The following is an 18,263-nucleotide window of genomic DNA, read 5'->3' on the forward strand; positions in this document are numbered from 1 at the left end:
CTCCCTTTAATCCACCTGTCTGCTTGCTTTCTGTTTTGACATTTCCCTGCATAGTATAACAGATGCTACATTATTGTCTGAATTCAACCAATTATATTACAGAAGAATAAACAACAGTAGCTCGTTACTCCATTCATTGTACAGACAATGTCTGCTCCTCAATGTATACAGTCTCCAGGGCTTTTCCCCAGAAAGAAAACAGACCTCATACATCCCACACCAATGGACCAACGTGGAAAACAATGAAGAGATACGAGGTAAATCAGCAACCTTGAGATTTGAATACCCAACAGTTCTACTGCCAAAAAAATAACAAAAATACATCAGTAGTTCAGTTTCAAACATACTGGCTAAGAGCAAGAGCCTCCTGTAAGCAAACACTGTTGTAAAACAACAACATAAAGGACACCGACACTCAAACAAGTCATAGTAAACACCAGTGTTAAACTTTAGTTTGATTTGCTCAACAAATATAGTTTATTTGCATTATTTTTGGTTTGTAATAAAACAAGGAAACCTGGTATAAGTTAAAATATGAACTGATCTGGGACTTTTTTTTCTACTAAAAATACGTGAGTATTTAAAGCATATCTGAGGGATGAGAAATGGGTCTATTTTTTGAAGTGAAATTAGGCAGTGAAAATAGATACCCACAAAAGACTGTCGCTACACGGTTACATTTTTTAAACAGAAAGAATAATACACACAACAGTCTCTTACAATAAGAATCAAAGACTGCCTTAATTTACTTATACACACAGATGTATACATAAATACATACACACACACAACAACCTCTAGGCTTCTATGAGTATGTACAAATAACAGTTTATAGCTGGCTGAGGCACAGTGTTAAATAGGCTAAAGCTAACATTCATTAATTCCATGCATTCTTACTGAGCATCTTCTGAGTCAGGCATTATTCTAAATGATGGCAAAATAGCAGTGAACAAAATAGATAAAAAATTCTGCCTAAATGGAGCCTACATTCTAGTAGGGTAGGGATAAAGACAACAAAGACACACATAGGAAAAGACAGTATGTGCCACATAATGACTGTTCAGTCAACGATGGACTGTGTATACCATGGAGGTCTCATAAGATTATAACGGAGCTGAAAAATTCCTATTGCCTAGTATTTAGTGCACTATACTTTTATTTGTTATTTTAAAGTACACTCCTTCTACATATTTTTTAGAAAAGTTAACCATAAAACAGCCCCAGGCAGGTCCTTCAGAAGGTATTCCAGAAGAAAGCATTGTTATAATAAGAGACGACAGCTCCATGTGTGTTACTGCCCCAAAGACTTTCCAGCAGACAAGATGTGAATATGGAAGACAATGATATTGATGATCTAGACCCTGTGCAGGCCTACCCTAATGTGCATGTATCTTAGTTTTTAATAAAAAGTTTAAAAAGAAGGAAAAATTTTTAATAGATAAAAACTTATAGAATAAGGATATAAAGAAAGAAAAGTTTTGGACAGCTGTACAATGTGTGTTTTAAGCTATTACAAAATAATCAGAAAGTTAAAAAAATTAAGTTTACATAAAGTAAAAAAGTTATAGTAAGCTAAGGTTTATTCATTGCTGAAAAAAGAAAAAAAGTAAACTTAGTATAGCCTAAGTGTACAGTGATTATAAAGTCCGCTGTAGTGTAATGTCCTAGGCCTTCATATTCACTCACCACTTGCTCACTGAGTCACCAGAGCAACTTCAGTCTTGCAAGCTCCATTCATGGTAAGTACCCTATACAGGTGCAACATTTTTTATCCTTTGTACTGTACCTTTTTATCCTTTTTATTGTACCTTTTCTATGTTTAGATATACAAACACTTACCACTGTATTACAGTTGCCTGCAGTATTCAATACAGTAACATGCTGTACAGGTTTGTAGCCTAGGAGCAACAGGTTATACCATATAGCCTAGGTGTGTAGCAGGCTATACTATCTACGTTTGTTTAAGTAAAGTCTAGGATGTTCGCACATCAACGGAATTGCCAATGACACATTTCCCCATCCTTAGGTGATACAAGACTATATCATTTTTCACAAAGTGGTGAGTGCTATGGAGGGGGTGCAGGGAATGCTGGTAGAAGGTGGGGGGAGGGGTAAAATTTTAAATACTGTAAACCTCAGTAAGCAAAGGTCTAAAGGAAAGAGGGTTCCACATGGATATTTAAATCTAAAAGAAGTATATTATAGGCAGCAGTCACAGTAAGTAACAAGGACCAGGTGCCTGGCTTGATTGAAGAATAGCAAGGCAGCCAATGTGGCTGGAACGGAATGAGCAAGGGGAGAGGGGTAGGAGTTAAAGTTACAGTGGAAACAAAGGAGATGGGTGATTAGATCATACTTGTCTTTGGGAGGGACAATTAATAATTATTTTCCTATTTTAAAATTAAGGTATAATTTATATACAGTAAACTCTATCCTTTTAAATGTACAGTTCTGTGAGTTTTGACAAATACATATAATTTGCATAAGTACCATCACCAATAAAGAAAAGTTCTATTACCTCTCTCCCCATTCAAATTTCTTCATCCCTAGCTCCTAACCTCTAATCTTTATTCTGATCCTAGTTTTGTCTTTTCCAGAATGTTATATAAATGTAACCATAAATGTTACATAAATGACTTCCTTCACTTAGCATAATATATTTGAGATTCATCCATGTTGTTGAATATATCAGTAGTTTGTTCCTATTTATTGCTGAGTAGTATTCCACTGTATAGATACACATACAGTTTGATGACCCCTTCTCCAGTTGAGGGACACCTGAGCTGTTTCCAGGTTTAGATGACTACAAATAAAGCTGCCAAAAACATTTTCATACATATTTTTGTATGAATGTAAACTGCTTTATGTGAAAGCAGTTTACTGTTACTTTCATTTCACTTGTGTAAATACATACCTAGGAGTGTGACTGCTGGGTCATATCATATATGTATGTTTAACTTTACAAGAAAGTTTCAAGCTAATTTCCAAAGTGGATGTACTATTTAGCATTCCCATCATTAATGTGTAAGAGTTCAGGCCGGGCGCAATGGCTCACGCTTGTAATCCCAGCACTTTGGGAGGCCGAGGCAGGTGGATCACGAGGTCAGGAGATCGAGACCACGGTGAAACCCCGGTCTCTACTAAAAATACAAAAAATTAGCTGGGCGTGGTGGCGGGCGCCTGTAGTCCCAGCTACTCGGAGAGGCTGAGGCAGGAGAATAGCGTGAACCCAGGAGGCGGAGCTTGCAGTGAGCCAAGATCGCGCCACTGCACTCCAGCCTGGGTGAGACAGCGAGACTCCATCTCAAAAAAAAAAAAAGAGTTCAGTTCTTCCTCATCTTTGCCAATACTTGGTATTGTCCCTTTTTCTTTTAAAAAGTCTTCTAAAAGGTGTACATATATTGTCGTTTTAATTTGTATCTCCCTAATGGCTAAAAATTTTGAGCATATTTTGATGCCCTTATTTGCCTTCTGTATATTTTCTTTGATGAAGTGTCTTTCAAATATTTTGCTCATTTTAATACTTGGGTTGCTTTCTTATTATTGAGTTTTGAGAGTTCTTTATGTATTCTGGACATCAGATATATGATTTTCTCCTTGTCTGTGGCTTGTTTTTTCAATTTCCTAGCAGTATTTTACAAACAGTAGAAGTTTCTAATTTTGATAAAGTCTAATTTAGATATTTGTTATTTTATAGGTTGTGTCTTTGGTGTCAGATCTAAGAAATCTTTGCCTGACTCAAGGTCATGAAGATTTTCTCCTATGTTTTCTTCTGGGACTTGAATAGTTTTAGATTTTACATTGAGGTCTACTACCCATTTTGAGTTAATTTTTGCTTGTGATGCAATATATGAATTGAAGCGTTTTAAAACTGGTTTTCTATGGTATTTTTTTCGATATAAATATTCAATTGTTGCAGCATCATGTGTTGAAAAGACTATCCTTTCTCCATTGAATTGCCTTTGTATCTCTGTTGAAAATCAATTGACCATATATGTATGGGTCTATTTCTGGACTCCATTGATTCATGGGTCCATTTTTTTTGTAAATACCACTATGTCTTGATTATAGTAAGTCCTGCACTCTAGTAATGTCCAACTTTATTTTCTTTTTCAAAATTGTTTAGACTATTCCAGTTCTATTGCTTTTTCATATAAATTTAAGAATCAGTTTATCTCTACAGAAAATCTTGTAGATATTTGATTAGAATTACTGTAATAATTCAGGTTTTATCTTGAGATGTAAGCCACTGCAAGTTTTTGAAGTGACATGATGTGACAAATGATTTTTAAAGGATTTATTAAGACTATAGGAAAGGCAAAAATGGAGATGTGGAATCAAGTTGGGAGGTTACTAAAGTAATCCAGATAACAGACAATAGTGGCTTAAATGTGAGTGATAGTGGTGGAGTTAAACATTTAAGTTTTGCATATATTTGCAGAGCCCACAGGATTTACTCATTAAATATAGATGTAAACGAGAGAAGTCAAGGATAATTCCAAGGTTCTGGCTCTAACAACTGGAAAGATTTTCCATTTACTGAGATAGGGAAGACTGCAGAAAGAGCAGGTTTGGGTGGGGAGGGTAGGATCAGTTGTGCAATTTAAAACATATTAAGTTCTGATGTATATGAGACATCTAAGTAGACATGATGGGCCAGCAGTTAGATATTCAAGTCTGGAGTTCAGGGAAAGGGAGGAGGTGGAAATATAAATCTGGGAGTCAAACGTATAGACAATATAATATAGTCAATATAATAGTCATAATATTGGATGAGATCACCAAAGGAGTAGAATGGATCCCATAAACAGACAGTTGATTTGACCCGATTCTGCAGTCAATCTCTGCTCCTGGAAACCTGGAGAGTATGGATAGCTTACTGCTCTACTACTATGACCTCATTTCTGGATAAAGTAAATAAGGCAAATGATTGTATTTCCTAAATCAAAATTCAAATAGATGATTTTTGGTTGCTTCTGGATATAAAGAACAGTCTGTAGGCTGTGATTTGGACACCATGAAGCTAGAATTTCTGGTCTGTTTTAATGGTTCATGAGAACAATGGAACACTTCACACTGGAACTACTGAAGAAATAGTGGAGATAGATATAGTCTCCATAATTATAATAAGGTATATTTATGTATTGGCACCTACCTTATTGAATTGTAAAAATTCAATAAGATAAGTAATGCCTATAAAGTGATCACCACTGAGTTTAGCACATATTAACTGCACCATGGTGGTGATAATGCCAATGATGATGATGACAGGGATGATTATTATTACGGCCCAGTGTGGACAAAAGCAACTTACATAAGATAAAAATACAAATTATAAAGAGCAGTTTTACCTTAATAACCAATTTATGGTCCCACCTTCATTCTTTGAATTTGGATTAATAAGTAGAATTAATACTGGATAGAAGCTCTGGTTCTGCTCTTATCAGGCTTATGTTAGCTAAAAATTTAAAAGTAGGCTTAAAAATATCTTTTTAAAACTATTTTTTTTTAAACCAAACACCACATGTTCTCACTCATAGGTGGGAATTGAACAATGAGAACTCATGGACACAGGAAGGGGAACATCACACACCGGGGCCTGTCGTGGGATGCGGGGAGGGAGGAGGGATAGCATTAGGAGATATACCTAATGTAAATGACAAGTTAATGGGTACAGCACACCAACATGGCACATGTATACATGTGTAACAAACCTGCATGTTGTGCACAGGTACCTTAGAACTTAAAGTATAATTAAAAAAAAGAAATTATTATTATTATTATTTTAAATAGAGATAGGGTCTTGTCATGTTGTTCTGGCTGGCCTTGAACTCCCAGGCTCAACTGATCCTCCCACCTCGGCTTCCCAAGTAGCTGAGATTACAGGTGTGTGCCACTGTGTTTGGCCAAAAATAGGCTTTTAAATCCTGCTATGATCTTACTTTCATCCTCTGTAAAACAGTAATAATAATATCATCCTTACCAATTGTATTAGTCTGTTTGCACACTGCTATAAAGAACTACCTGAGGCTGGGTGCGATGGCTCATGCCTGTAATCCCAGCACTTTGGGAGGCCAAGGCAGGCAGATCAGGAGGTCAGGAGGTCAGGAGGTCTAAGACCACCCTGGCTAACACGGTGAAACCCCGTCTCTACTAAAAATATAGAAAATTAGCCAGGCGTGGTGGCAGGTGCCTGTAGTCCCAGCTACTCAGGAGGCTGAGGCAGGGGAATCACTTGAACCCAGGAGGCAGAGGTTGCAGTGAGCCGAGATTGTGCTACTGCACCACTGCACCCCAGCCTGGGCAACAGAGTGAGACACTGTCTCAAAAAAAAAAAACAAAAACAAAAAACCAAAAAACCAAAAAAACGACCTGAGACTGGGTAATTTATTAAGAAAAGAGGTTTAATTGACTCACAGGCTTAACAGGAAGGATGACTGGGAGGCCTCAAGAAACTTACCATCATGGTGGAAGGCGAAGGGGAAGCAAAGCCCTTCTTCACATGGTGGCAGGGGAGAAAGAGAGAGAACAATGGAGGAAGTGCCACATTTTTAGTCCATCAGATCTTGTGAGAAGTTCATCATGAGAACAGCAAGGGGAAACGGCGCTCCCATGATCCAATCACTTTCCACCAAGCCCTTCCTTCAACATGTGGGGATTACAATTTGATATTAGATTTGGGTGGGGACACAGAGTCAAACCATATTACCAATTTTGTAGAGTGGTTGTGAAGGTGAAACAGAAAACTGAAGAGAAAGTGCCAAGGTTTCTAATTCCACGTTCTTCTGTTTTCCCACTTAGTAGTCATTAATATTACTTAATATTTTCTACTTGAGGTGGCACAAAGGCATAAAAGGAAACAAGTTTGGGTAGATAGGCAAAAATTGACTTTTCTTTCTAGAGAACCATCAGCAAAAGGGAATAGCTTAGTAACTATTCTACTTCACCCATGATTCGCCAAAATTCAGGCCTTTTAGCCATAGCTCTAGTAATCTGACTATGTTCTAAGTTTGTTCATTTACTGTTCCCTGAGCAAGCCCTGTGCCTTTCTCCTTTTGTTCATGACTACTTAACTCTTGCACTTCGCTTTGGTGTCCATCCAACCATCCATCCATCTATTCATTAGTCCAGACAAAATGTTCTTCTACTTCATCTTTAACCATCAAAGTCTGTGACGTCTTCTTCTTTTTTTTTTTTAAATTCACATCTCTACGGGTGCACCGTGAAGTCTTTCTTGTTGCTTTCCTAGTTAGATATCAGCTTCCTCGAAATAAACATCCTGTGCTATATTTTAGTGGTTTTTATAATATATGGTATCTTTTCCTGTAGTGATTTTGCATTTGTCTACCCTCTTGCATTAGTAAGCTCCTTGAGGGCTGGACTATGCCTTGCACCTACAGCATAATGTCCACAGCACCTGATTTAATAATTTGCACACAGAAGGAAATTAACTAAATATTTGCCAAATACTGAGTGAATAAAAGATCTGAGACTCAAAAACCTTAGCTGAAAATTTCTCTGCTTACCGAAAACGCAGTAGAAAAAAGCAGTACTCAGGAAGGCTTTCTTGGAGTATACACAGTTCACGCATTTCTCTAGTTACTATAAAGTCCATCCCTTAATCAGAAAAAATGTATTACTTGGGCCTTTGCAGGGATGATTTTACTGTATTATACTTCAGCCTTATGATTTAGAATTACATTTAAAAAGTTTTAAGGAGCTGTCATACATAACTTGCCATTGTCACAGTAGCTATTAGATATAGTTGGGGTTAGTATTCACCACATTGCACAGCTTCCTCTTGAACAGGAATACAGGAAACGTTGCTCTAAAATCTCAGTGCTAGAAAATGTGGAAAAATTCTGAGAAACTAGCCTTTAGATCTGATGTTACGCACAAAGTAAAACTTGTAAACTATCATATTTTCCTTTGTTTTGGCCAAAGATAAGTACAGAACAGATTTTATGGTACATGTGGAACAAATGTACAGCACCCTATCACACGGATTTGGTGCTTGTGCTAGATTATCTGTTGCCAACATGTTAGTCTTATCTTTGGCATTATCTTCCTTTGTTCTTTTCCTTTATTTCTATATCTATTCTTTCTTAATCCCTTTGAATTGAATGTATTCATGTAAGTTTCTTGAAACTGATTTTGGAAAGAATGAGTACATATATAAATTAATAAAACACGGGAGATCTTTGCTATTGTTTTTCCTTCAGAATAGTCTTATAGCCTTTCTCCTTATTAGGGCCAATGACCAGATCAATATACTTTTCTACATGTTTGATTTCACTCCAACAGTTATCACACAGCAAAATGAGGCTAACTATTAAGGAATTTCCCTGCAACCAAGGTGATTTGACTGTTCAATACTTCTTTTTTCTAAAGGATCTTAGAATATTGAAGATAATCAAAACAATAAAACCACTCTTGTTTCTCAATGTAATTATATGGGTTAGGATTTCCAGTTAGAAGACAGGTAGTGTTGCTGTGAAAAGTCAGGTGACCTGGCTTCTGATCCAGATTATGTGTTCGACCAGTTTGGTGACCACAGGTAAACCATATAATCTTTCTGGGTCTCAGTTTTTTCAGATGTTGCACAATACCAGCTTTTCCCAAACAGTGGTTTGTGATACACTAGGGTGCCATGATATGTTAATTGTTGTTCCATTAAAAAAAGGGGCAAATAAGTTTGGATAAGATTGGACTAAATGAAAATAAACCGTTTCTTAATGGTGGGATTTATAAGAGCCTTTGTGACACTTGGTTGAGGGAGAATAGAGTGCATAGTATTATCCAAACTTGCATTTTATGAGAGCATATCAATAGAAAAGTTTAAGTAATGACTAGGTGCAAAATATGACCTGTCCTCTCCCCCGCTATACCCCAACCTCTCACATGTTAACAGCTAGAACACATATAGTGAATTTTGTTTATAGGGTCTTCTGTAAGATGATGGGCTTTATCTACATTTAGAAAGAGAGAAAGTTTCAGCTCATGGTAAATTAGATAAATCATCAGATGAAATTACATACGCTGCCAAGCTCTAGATCCAGAACATTGAGTTAATTGTGTACCCTTGACATTTTAGCAAGCCAGTATGGTTGACGATACACTAATACACACACAAACACACACAGAGCGAGAGAGTGTGTGCATGTGTGAATGACAGCATAAAGCAGCAAGAATCCTAAACTATATTTCTTGAAATAGCCTAAAAGGATAGTGACTAATTTCTCCCTTATCTAAACTTTTGTGAAACTTGGCATATATGAGTCCTGTGGACACAATGATATAGGGCTTTGTACTGGAATGGAGTATAAGAAAGAGCTTTATAGTCATAAAGTCCTGGATGAGAATCTCAGCTGTTCTCATTTTTGTATGTGTAACTCCTCAGTGAACTTCAGTTTTTTCACTTATAAAGATAAATCTCTAACCTTGTAGCTTGTTGTAATGGTTAATTGATAAGGATATGTAAAGCAGCTAGCAGACTATTTAATACACAGAAGACATTCAACAAAATATTTTCTACCTTCCATTATTGACAGTCCTCAGAGTGCAGAGACTAGGGTTTGTTATGCATACTATCTTGTATATATGTGATAGATACTCATAAGAGTTTTGACATGAATAAACTGATTTCCAAACAGTTAAGTTTCACATATCTTTTAAGACCTGACTCAAATATTACTTCATCTGTACATTGTCTGATTATCTCAGCTGTAAAAGGTTTTTCCTTTGGCCTTGAACTCTCTTAAGTATTTGCTTTTATTTCTATGTCATTTAGCACATTTTTTCTTGATTTGCTGTTACTCCTAGACAGGCTGTATCTTCCCTCTAAGATATAACATCTTCTTATAGGCAGAAAACATTTTATTATCCTTTGTTTCCCTTGCAGTGCTCAGCACAGGTCTTCTTCAAAAAACATTTGTTAAACAAGTGAAAGTGGTGGCATACTTTGACTGAGAGTAATAACTAACAGAGTTTTCCTCAACCCCAGTTAGGGCCCTTCAGCCCTTTCCATTGCTTGTTAGATGGCTTCCTCTTTTTATAAGTGAATCTTGCCATTAATCCTACATCTGAAAAAAAGTTCTGAATGTTCTTTTCTATGAAGCCAGCCTAGGAAGTCATTTGACCCCCATTCTGTTTGTGCCTACTGCACCTTAGGCATACCTCTATAATAACGTTTGGTGGGGGTACGGGGGAGGGACAGCATTAGGAGATACACCTAATACTAAATGACGAGTTAATGGGTGCAGCACAACAACATGGCACATGGATACATATGTAACAAACCTGCACATTGTGCACATGTACCCTAAAACTTAAAGTATAATAATAAAAAGAAAAGAAAAAAAGAAAAAAAAATAACGTTTACATATAGTATTATAATTCTATTTTTGTAAGAGTAGGAACTCCTGGAGGGCAGGATCCATGTCTGCATCACTGTTCCCTAACAGATTTGGGGCACATAGTACATATCCCAAAAATGTTTGTAAAATGAGTGAATGAAAAATCCTCTATATTGCTATGGACATGACATGAACTCTGGGAAAAAATCTATGAAGCTACATGAATTTCCCATATTTGGGGGCTCAATGCAAGCTGTTACAAAAGTAACTCACAGTATCTTTTGGTGGGTAAAATGAAGCCTGTGGAAGGCAGAAGAGATACAATCTTTCTATTCTTAAGGTGAAACAATATCCAGGAACGATGAGAAATATTTGCCAACAAATATTTGTTGGCAACAAAACGGAAAGATTATAGAAAACCATGAATCTAGTACAAGATCAAGTTTTAGTTCTAAGAGTTCCATACAAGAGATCAGGAATAATTAAGAAAACATTAGGTCTTCCATACTAAAATGAGTCTAGGAAAAGTAGAGAGAAATAAGTTGTAAGAAATATTAACAGTTTTGCAGCTGGGTATGGTGGCTCACACCTGTAATGCCAGCACTTTGGAAGGCCAAGCTGGTGGATCACTTCAGGTCAGGAGTTTGAGACCAGCCTGGCCAACATGGTGAAACCCTGTCTCTACTAAAAATACAAAAATTAGCCAGGCATGGTGGTGTGCGCCTGTCAACCCAGCTACTTGGGAGGCTGAGGCAGGAGAATCACTTGAACCTGGGAGGTGGAGGCTACAATGAGCCGAGATGGTGCTACAGTGAGCCCAGATGGTGCCACTGCACTCCAGCCTGGGTGACAGAGCGAAGACTCCATTTCAAAAAAACAAAAGAAAGAAATATTAACAGCTTCAGTATCAAATACAGTGGAAATACAACCTAGCTTTTGAATAACTTTTCTTGAAATTATGCCCCACCTCACGTTCCTCTTCTTGTTCTTTGCGAATCTGCTCCAAACGAAACTGTTCTGCCATCTCTCTCTCGTGAGCTTCCCTCTGTTGATAAAACAGAAAAAGAACAAGCACTTAACACATACTTGTTTACAAAGAAAGAGAAATAAGTAAAGAGAAAAAAGAAAAGAGGAAAGAAAGAAAGAGTACGTGACATTCAAAGGCTCATTGTCAACATGACTCAGAGGTATATTGTGGTAATGGAAATGTTTCTTTCTAGAACAAGAATGGAAATGAAAGCAAAAACAAAGCATAGGTCTCTGATAATGTTAGGTTCCTATTCAAATACCTTTGACAGCTCTGGGTAAAGTGCCATTCAAGATCCTTTAGGACATCCTTTCATCTTCCTTTCTGACCTTTTCTATCTACCCTGTACTGAAATCTAAAGCTATTTAATCAGCCTCTATCCATCCTCCATGCATTCTGGACCCTTGATGCTAGCTTATACTGCTTCCTCTTCCCTCCTACTGCTCTTTCTCTGTCCAGTTCACATATATTATCTCTTCTTTGAAACATTCCCAGTACAGTCCCACTCCCCAGCTCTCCAAAAAAAAACCTGGAAAAAAATTTCCACTGAAACTCCTACTCACTGAACTCTCACAGAACTCAGTGCTTCCCTTAGGACACTTAGGATTCTTGGCTTATGTTACAGCTACTTGTATTCTTTACTTAATCAACTCTACCACATTGTGAAACTTCCTTTGAGAGCAGAAATTGTGGCCTATTCATCTCTCTCTCCTTCAAAGCTCAACAGAGAAGCAGGTGCTTAAGAAGTATTCAATAAATCAATAGTTCCCAACGCTGACTGCACATGAGAATCACCTAAAGAGCTTTCTAAAAATTGGTGGTTTCTATCATAGACCAACTAAGAAACAAATGAGATAGATACTAGGTTCATCTTTGTTCTCATTTTTCATGAAACAAACTTTGTCAAAATGAACCATGCTTTAATAACCATGGATAGGATTATATTCTTTCTGTTAACTAAATCTAGCTTTCTCTATTGCAAACCCAATATTTTTAGGGATCAAAGTGATAAAGGGCTGGCATTTAAATAATGAACAATTGAGTTCTTTATCCCAGAAGTACTTGACCAAGCCTACCTTTGCTCTGTCAGCCTCAAGTGAAAGGCGATAGGCTTCATCTTGCTCTCTCTTCACATTTTCTCTGGCTTCACGTTCATCCTTAAAAAGATTCAAATATTTGTTGACATATTACTTTTTTTTTGAAGAAAAGAGAAAAAAAACTAATGGTAATCCCCTTTTTAAAGTTCCTATATGAACTTATAATTAAATAAGAGACTTTTAAAGTGTATAGGACATAAATAAGCAAACAAACAATAAGATGAGCAGCATGGTACATAGTGGAAATAAGAATGTTTGAATCCTAACTCTACAAACTGTGTGACCTTGTATAAGTTATTTAACTTCTCCAGGTCTCAGTTTCCTCACTTGCAAAACAGAAATAATATTTGTCTTATAGGGTCACTGTGAGAATTAAGTACAATAATATGCAAACTATCTAGCAAAGGACCTGACACTTAGTTCATTTTCATTATTAGTTCTCTTCTCCCTTTCTCCTGATTTTTCTGAGATAAACTTGGAGACTGTCAGTATTGGAACTAAGGACTGGGAGGGAGAACAAAGACTAGGAAGTAATCCCTGGGTCAGTGTAGAAAGAGGCCAAAAGCAAAATACTCTGGTTAACCGCATTCCATACCACACCACACCACACCACTAAAGCTCTGGTTACCAATTAAGTATTTCCCCATTACATTCACACTCATGAAGCGTGAATAACAAAAGTTATCTGAGTTGAAAATCTCTTAGAATATTTTTAGCTTCTGAAATGATTATACCATATGCCCATATTTAAATCACAAATTCATTTAAAATTAAAAGTTAATTCATGAACAGAATTTCCCATTTGTTTTATTCAGAAGTATAGCCAATATACATATACTTAACTTTAATAATAAATACCCATACCTGTCTACACTAGAGTGTAGGTTCCCTTTTTGGTCATTTATTTATTAAGCAGAACCATATAAAGCTACCAATATTTGTGACCTATGAAACTGGAAATTTCATATAGTTAATTTCTCACTTTTTGTCTCCCCAACATATGCGTACTCAAGGCTGAATATATATGCTCAGCATTCTCTTAGGTGAGATACCTAATTGAGACTGGCCTTATTCCTGAAGCCTAATACATCTTCTAGTTCCAATAATTCAACTAATTCCTAAAAGCTCTGGTATGAATAGGAACATTTCATTGCTTCCTAATCTTTCAAATAACAAAACATGAAAAACCATGTGAAACCTGATAATGTCTACTCTTTCAGTCATCGATTAAAGGATTAAACTTTTTTTAATTTTTTTTGAGGGGGAGTCTTGCTCTGTCACCCAGGCTGGAGGGCAGTGGTATGATCTCCACTCACTGCAACTTCAGCCTCCTGGGTTCAAGTGATTCTCCTGCCTCAGCCTCCCGAGTAGCTGGGATTACACGCACCCGATACCACGCCCAGCTAATTTTTGTATTTTTAGTAGAGATGCGGTTTCACCATATTAGCCAGGCTGGTCTCGAACTCCTGAACTCAAGTGATCTGCCTGCCTTGGCCTTCCAAAGTGCTAGGATTACAGGCATGAGCCACCACGCCTAGCCAAGGATTAAACTCCTAAGGATCCTATGCCTCTGCAGATAAGTCTATCTTTTCAAATTTAGATATCTCTTGAATGTAATCAACCAACTATGAGAGTAATCTTACCCTTCTATATTTTAAATGGGGGAAATGTACAAGATGCTTAAAATTTTAATTTGACCTTACTTTCCTGACTTCACCCTTTCAAATTAAAGTTTCTCACAACATTCTGTACTTTCCCTTTACAGCACTTACCATAATTGTAATTAATTATGACATAATTATTTATTTAATGCGAAACTACCCCATGACACTGTAAGCTCCATAAAGACAGGGAACTTGTCTATATTATATGTCTCTGTATTCCACATACTGCCTAGTCTTTGGGAGGTGTTTAATAAGCATATGTTAAATAAATAAATTATCTTTCCAGGCATGAAATACTTATTGTCTACAGCAAAAATTAAAGAAAAAGATATAGCTCATCCACAAAATGGCTGGCCCAATCTGAGCCTGAAATTGACTGGCTGGGCAGGAATGACTTGTTATGCCACTATGTACATATAAAAAACGGACCTTCTAAAAGCAATCACAGCTGGAAGCCCTTTGATCACAAATACAGTTTATAATAAAAGAGGGTAAACAGCTCTGTTGTAAAACAGACTGTAGCAGATATGAAAGGTCATCAAATACAGGGATCTCTGCCACAAAATGTGGCACCTGTTGTGTGTTCTTTCCCTTGCTCATAGCTCTCCCTGACCATCCTGACAGATGGGCTGGCTTGGGCATGTGGCTCAGGATTAATTTTCCTAAATTTATCATGGTCATAGCTTCTTGTATGTTTGGTAGTTGTTGGTGAATGGTTATCATTTCTTCTTATCTGCTCCTCAGATTTTATACTTGCCTCTCCAACTGTCCTCTTCAGAGTCATCTCCAATTTTGAGAAAGAGAAAACTGCTTATGTGTTTCCCCCAAATTATTCTATATTATCAGATTTTTTAGAAAATCCCAGGTATTGTGGTTAACACTTCATGTATAAATTTGTTCCCATAACCTGTAGATGTGCCTCTGGAACTTCTCTTGTGTCCTACAAATACTGTCCTTGTAGAGGTTCCCTTTACTAAATCTAAGAGGGGACACATCAAAGTAACTAGAAATTTTTACACATTGATTGGGTGGAGGTAGAACGGCTAGATTATGAGATTCAGAAACAGATCTTACGTGTTGCCTAGGCTATGGCTTGGGCTACTTGTTATTCAAACACTCCTTGTCACACCAAAGTGAGAAGCTGGATTGCTCAGAAGTAAGTAATAGCCCCAGTAGGTAACTTTCTTTGTAACATACTTGTCACTGCTCTCATACTGCGCTGTGCTACACTCATTTGTGTATTTGTCTAATTGGTCCCTACCTGAGCTGTACACTCCCAGGGGTAAAAGACTCTATTTCATATGTCTTCGTATTTCCTATAGCATCTAGCGTACTATCTTACATATGACAAGCATCTAAAGTATATATTTGTTGGATGAATAAATGGAATTATCAGTGCTCAACAGTTACATACCAGAAATTCAGGAGCCTCTAGGTATTCTTCAGTCTAGTAACTTTTATGTAAATATATTTTCTATCCTGAGTATTATAATGAGTTGTTAAGAAGTGTCAGAATTATAATTTACTTATTTTTATTTAAAAAAATTTTTTGAGTACATAGTAGGTCTACGTATTTATGGGATATGGGAGATATTTTGATACAGGCATGTAATGGGTATTAATCACATCATGGAAAATGGGGTGCCCGTCCCCTCAAGCATTTATCCTTTGTGTTACAAACAATCCAGTTATAATCTTTGTGTTATTTTTAAATGTACAATGATTTTGACTATAGTCACCCTGTTGTGCTATCAAAGGCCAGTATTATTCACTCTTTCCATATTTTTTGTACCCATTAACCACTCCACCTTCCCCCACACCCCACTGCCCTTCCTAGCCTCTGGTAATCATCCTTCTACTCTCTATCTCCATGTGTTTAATTGTTTTGATTTTTACATTCTACAAATAAGTGAGAACATGTGACGTTTGTAGTTCTGTGCCTGACTTATTTCACTTAACATAATGGCCTCCAGTTCCATCCATGTTGTTGCAAATCACAGGATCTAATTTTTTTTTTGTAGCTGAATAGTACTCTTGTGTACATGTACCATGTTTTCTTTATCCATTTGCCTATTGATGGACATTTAGGTTGCTTCCAAATCTGGCTACTGTGAACAATGCTGCAACAAAAATGTTAGTACAGATATCTCTTTGATATACTGATTTCCCTCCTTTTGGGTATATACCCAGCAGTGGGATTGCTGGATCATATGGTAGCTCTATTTTTAGTTTTTAAAGGAACCTCTATACTGTTCTCCATGGTGGTTGTACTAATTTACATTCCCACTAACAGTGTACAAGGGTTCCCTTTTCTCCACATCCTCTCCAGCATTTGTTATTCCCTGTCTTTGGGATAAAAGCCGTTTTAACTGAGGTGAGATGATATCTTACTATAGTTCTGATCTGTATCAGAATTAGAATTTAAACATAGTCATTCTCACCATAAAGCCTGTTTTTTCCCCACTGTGGCACACTAGGTAGTTCAGCATAGTCCTCTATCTCCGAGACAATAGCCATTGAATTTTATTACAATTCACTGAAAATGATGTCTATTAACAATAAAATATTTTATGAGTTGCCAAATGGTTCCTACAGTAAGAATTTAACAACAAAAAAAGAAATTTAGATGTAATTTATGACACCCTCAGTAGTGTTAAAGATTAGTAATCAACAGTTAACTCCTAAAAGACTAATTCAAAGTTCCAAATTATTAAACTGAAGTGGCTATAGACTTTTTTCAAATACTTACCAAATGCATACACACACAGAACACTTACTGGTTTTTCTGAATCCCCAGGTTAGAATGCATGCGCTGCTCCTTGCTCTACCAATAGGTCCTTGTCATCAGAGACATGGCCCTGCTATCTACCTCTAGAGATACAGATCAAGATAACCTGAAGTTCTCTCAATATAAATACTTAGAGATAGTAGGTAAAACATAACAAATATGTTCAAAAGCATTACTAAGCATGTCAGAAAGAAAGAAACAAAGAAAGACAAGTTTCTAGGTACCAGAAATAAACAGGAAACTGAAAGTGAGAGATGTAAATGATGAAGTAATTCAGAACCTGACAAGGTAGGTTATCCATCTTGATAACCTAGAAGCCCCACTGTGATCAGAAATCTCATTTTGGACTTAAGCAAGGTGAGGAGGTGTAAAAGTTATCTCTGGGGACCAGGCGCAGTGGCTCACACCTGTAATCCCAGCACCTGGGAGGCCAAGGCGGGCAGATCACCTGAAGTCAGGAGTTTGAGACCAGCCTGACCAACATGGTGAAACATGTCTACTAAATACAAAAAATTAGCCGGGCATGGTGGCACATGCCTGTAATCCCAGCTCCTTGGGAGGCTGAGGCAGGATAATTGCTTGAACCTGGGAGGCAGAGGTTGCAATGAGCCGAGATTGCACCATTGTACTCCAGCCTGGGCAACAAGAGTCATGCACCATCTCCAAAAATAATAATAATAATAATAACTTTTGCAGCCTAATGTAAGTGAAGTTGGAGTCTGGGAATGAGGTGTGGGGGTGAGGGGAAGAAAAGTTACTTTAAGCAATAATGGTTGAAATTTTTTCAAATTTGATGAAAATGAGAAAGCCACTGATTCAAGAATCTTAACAAACATTAAGCAAAAGAAACATGAAGAAACTACACCAAGGCACATCATAGCCAAATTACTTAAAGTGAATAATAAAAAAAATCTGAGAAGCAGCAGGAGAAAAGAAAAGACATAATATGTACAGGAAACAATGACAGCTGACTTTTCATCAGAAACAGTGCAACTGAGAAGACGGTTGGGCAACATCTCTAAAGTATTGAAAGAAAAAAAACAAAAAACAAAAACAACCATCAACCTCAGAATTCTATACCCAGTGAAAATATTTTTCAAAACTGAAGGTAAAATAAAGACTTTTCAAACATATAAAACCTGAAAAAATTCATCAATAGTATACGTATTACAGTAAAAGTTAAAGGAAGTCTTTCAGGTAAAAGGAAAAGGATACCATAAAGGAATGGCTTTGTGTCTAGACAAGGGAATAAACAAAACTAGAAACGGGAGCTTCATAGGTAAATTAATAGACTTTATTATTCAAAACTCTTTTTTTTTTTTTTTTTTTTTT

The 18,263-nt window shown here is 36.8% G+C and overlaps 1 protein-coding gene across 4 annotated transcripts in view; it reads right to left on the bottom strand.

Annotated features, from left to right (window-relative positions):
• FAF1 (Fas associated factor 1) overlaps nt 1-18,263 on the bottom strand; it is a 523,525-nt gene that overhangs the window by 44,707 nt on the left and 460,555 nt on the right. For all 4 annotated transcript variants that reach the window (XR_009214639.1, XR_009214638.1, XM_032160807.2 and 1 more), the window contains exons 16-17: nt 12,459-12,539; nt 11,323-11,400 (exon numbers count right to left, since the gene is read on the bottom strand). Coding sequence is in view for 2 of the 4 variants with exons in the window: in XM_032160807.2 (XP_032016698.1) it covers nt 11,323-11,400; nt 12,459-12,539 (159 nt within the window). In the remaining 2 variants the exon portion in view is untranslated. The remainder of the gene's footprint in view (nt 1-11,322; nt 11,401-12,458; nt 12,540-18,263) is intronic.

Source organism: Hylobates moloch, unplaced genomic scaffold, assembly GCF_009828535.3.
Source record: "Hylobates moloch isolate HMO894 unplaced genomic scaffold, HMol_V3 SCAFFOLD_8, whole genome shotgun sequence".
In the NCBI taxonomy this organism is placed as follows: Eukaryota; Metazoa; Chordata; class Mammalia; order Primates; family Hylobatidae; genus Hylobates; species Hylobates moloch.